Below are 2,760 nucleotides of genomic sequence, written 5' to 3' on the forward strand. Positions count from 1 at the left end.
TAGTAGAAAATCTGACTCAAGATTTGAAGGAAGAACCATTCAAGACCAAGTTAAAGGAAGTGCTACAAACAAATCCTGGCTACACAAAACTAAAGGAACTCTCAACAACTGAAAACCTTGTATACAAAAATACTCCAATGGTCAGTTGTGATGCAGAGAGAGTCTTTAGTAGGATGAATATCATCAATACGAAAAGGAGGTCCAAACAAATTACTTTTTTTTGTACCCACAATTTTTCTCACAGGTTCAACTCTATACAATTGATTTGATTTGATCTTTTTACGCAGAAATTTCTTGAGGTTAAATGCTGAAATGAATGTAAAGCAAATAAGTTTTTTTTACAAACACAAATGAAAGCCCAAGACGTTATTCCTATTCAAGGTAAACCTTTCAAATTTGTTGTTTTTTAAAATGTGACAAGATTGTAAGATAAGTAACAATCTATAGATTTTTCGTATAATAAAAATCTTACAGTGATGCTTAATCCTATTTTTAAAAATAATAATATTTATATCGACTAACATTTGTCTTTTTATCTTGATTAGTGTTTGGAGTGACATCTACTTAAAGAGTTACAATCTTGTGGTTATTTCACAGTTTGTTACATTATGCACAAACACAAAAATGTAAAGTGTATTTGGTTGTCAGCATTTGATCTGTCTTCTTCTTTTCCTCTCATCAGTGCTCAAGGTACAATAACGTGTCCAATTTTATTGAAAAAATTATTCTAGTAATAACTAATAAATATGTTCGAATAGTTATAAGCAATGGCGGTCGCAAGCACCTTTTTGGGATGATTGAGCTCCCTCAAAATTTTTATCATATCTCATATAAATTAATAATTCTGTTTTTAGTTTAGACGTATAAAATAACCGAGCAATATTCGATAAAAAAAATTTGGCCGTCCAAGATCATTAAAAGACTGTTTTTGACCAAAATAAAATCTCATTTCCCTTTTCTCTTTCTATTTATCCCTCCTTTTCTCTGTCTATCTCTCCTTTTCTGTCTCTTTCTACATTCCACTCTCTGTTTCTTTTCTCCTACCTTCCTTTTTTGTTTCTATTGCCTCTATTCACCTTTGGAACGCGGGCACCTTTTGCTAGTATATATAAAAAATAAAAATATTTATATAGGTAATTATGAAACCGTGTTGATAATTTTTGTGGCTAATCCCCCCCAATGATCCAAATTGCAAAACTGGTTTTAATGTTAGGTTATTCATTAGTAATCAGTAAAATGTAACCTTAATCCACGGCCTATTTTATTTAGGTCAGAACTTCGGGTATAATGCTCTTAAAATTTGAGATTGGGATCCGTATAATTTTTGTTTTGGATCTTGAAATTGGGTACCCGAAGTTTACATTTATTTTCATCCAAAGGGTCCAAGAAAATGTTAATCTGTCTTTTCTTTAGTCTCACCAACAAAAAAAATAAAATACACATGCATATCGATGCAAAGCGGGAAAGTCAATGAAAACGGTCACAGATGAGGAAGTAAGTTACATACAAGGATAATAAAAATGGAAGGATAGATACATATCTATATTCATATACAGAGTAATGAACCATCCCCCTTATCTTCTTCACATTCCACGCCCAACGAGACAGTTTATAACTGTATCACACTCTGATGTATATATAAATAGCCTTATCCCTTACGTTTCCAATCATCAGTCCACTCCAAACATCATCACGAATATGAAGGTAATTATAAATTTAAAAAAATATGTATTTATTTCGATTCATTCATTTAATTATTACATTCCAGACCTTTGTTGCCTTATCCGCTCTCTTGGCTCTTGCTCTTGCTGACCACCCAGCTCCCTACCATCCAGCCCCTGCTCCCTATCACCCAGCTCCTTCCTACAATGAAGTCCCAGCTGCCTACCAATACCAATATGCTGTCAAGGATGACTACTCTGGAGTCAACTTTGGAGCTGATGAGGCCCGTGATGGATATGCCACCAAGGGATCTTACACCGTTGCTCTCCCCGATGGTCGTCTCCAAACTGTAACCTACTCCGTGACTGATGCCTACTCTGGCTATGTTGCTGATGTTACCTACTCTGGAGAACCCAAATATGCCCCCTACAAGCCTGCTCCTGCTCCCTACAAGCCAGCTCCCGTTTATCATGCCTAAGAACCAATCATTCTATCCCCATTTCTTGATTTAAATTGTTATATTTATCTATTTATTAAAATAAAACGCATGAATACAAGTTGAATTCACTTAAAACTAATTTATTGACCTGGTTTTAAATGGATGGGAGATCCATTTTATACAAGTTTCATATACCAAATGGATTTATGAATAAAAGTTTAACCCAAAATCTTTTGTCAAGATTATATCAACGTGAGACTCTAACAATACGTTCAGTTCATCTAGTTCTTTCCCACCATGAAATTCCATCTGCTTACTCAATGCTGAACTCAACTTTGGAGCTGATGAAGCCCATGATCGATACTCCACTAACAGAAAGTATTGTGTTACCCTTCGCAATGGTTGCATCCAATAAAAATATTATTTATGGCCCATTTCTGCATGAAACTGGTTGAAGTATTTTTTAAATAAATTTTCTCAGATACTTCCATGAGTATAAAATATATTTTGTTAGAATTTTGTTGTAAAAAAACCAGCAATCTAAATGATAACCCTTAAATTGCACAAATCTTTTTGTGAATGCATCATTTGATTGGTTTTCTTGCAAAAATTATTAACTATGTGTCAACTACTCACGAATCAGGATCTGTATGTGACAC

The 2,760-nt window shown here is 34.0% G+C and overlaps 1 protein-coding gene across 1 annotated transcript; it reads left to right on the plus strand.

The window, feature by feature from the left end:
* Positions 1–1,626: 1,626 nt before the first annotated feature.
* Positions 1,627–2,225, plus strand: LOC121122452 (pro-resilin-like). The gene is made up of 2 exons (XM_040717438.2): positions 1,627–1,704; positions 1,769–2,225. Exons 1-2 carry the CDS (start codon positions 1,699–1,701, stop codon positions 2,138–2,140), a joined length of 378 nt encoding a protein of 125 aa, XP_040573372.1. The 5' UTR covers positions 1,627–1,698; the 3' UTR covers positions 2,141–2,225.
* The last annotated feature ends 535 nt before the right edge of the window (positions 2,226–2,760 follow it).

The sequence above is a fragment of the Lepeophtheirus salmonis genome, chromosome 8, assembly GCF_016086655.4.
Source record: "Lepeophtheirus salmonis chromosome 8, UVic_Lsal_1.4, whole genome shotgun sequence".
In the NCBI taxonomy this organism is placed as follows: Eukaryota; Metazoa; Arthropoda; class Copepoda; order Siphonostomatoida; family Caligidae; genus Lepeophtheirus; species Lepeophtheirus salmonis.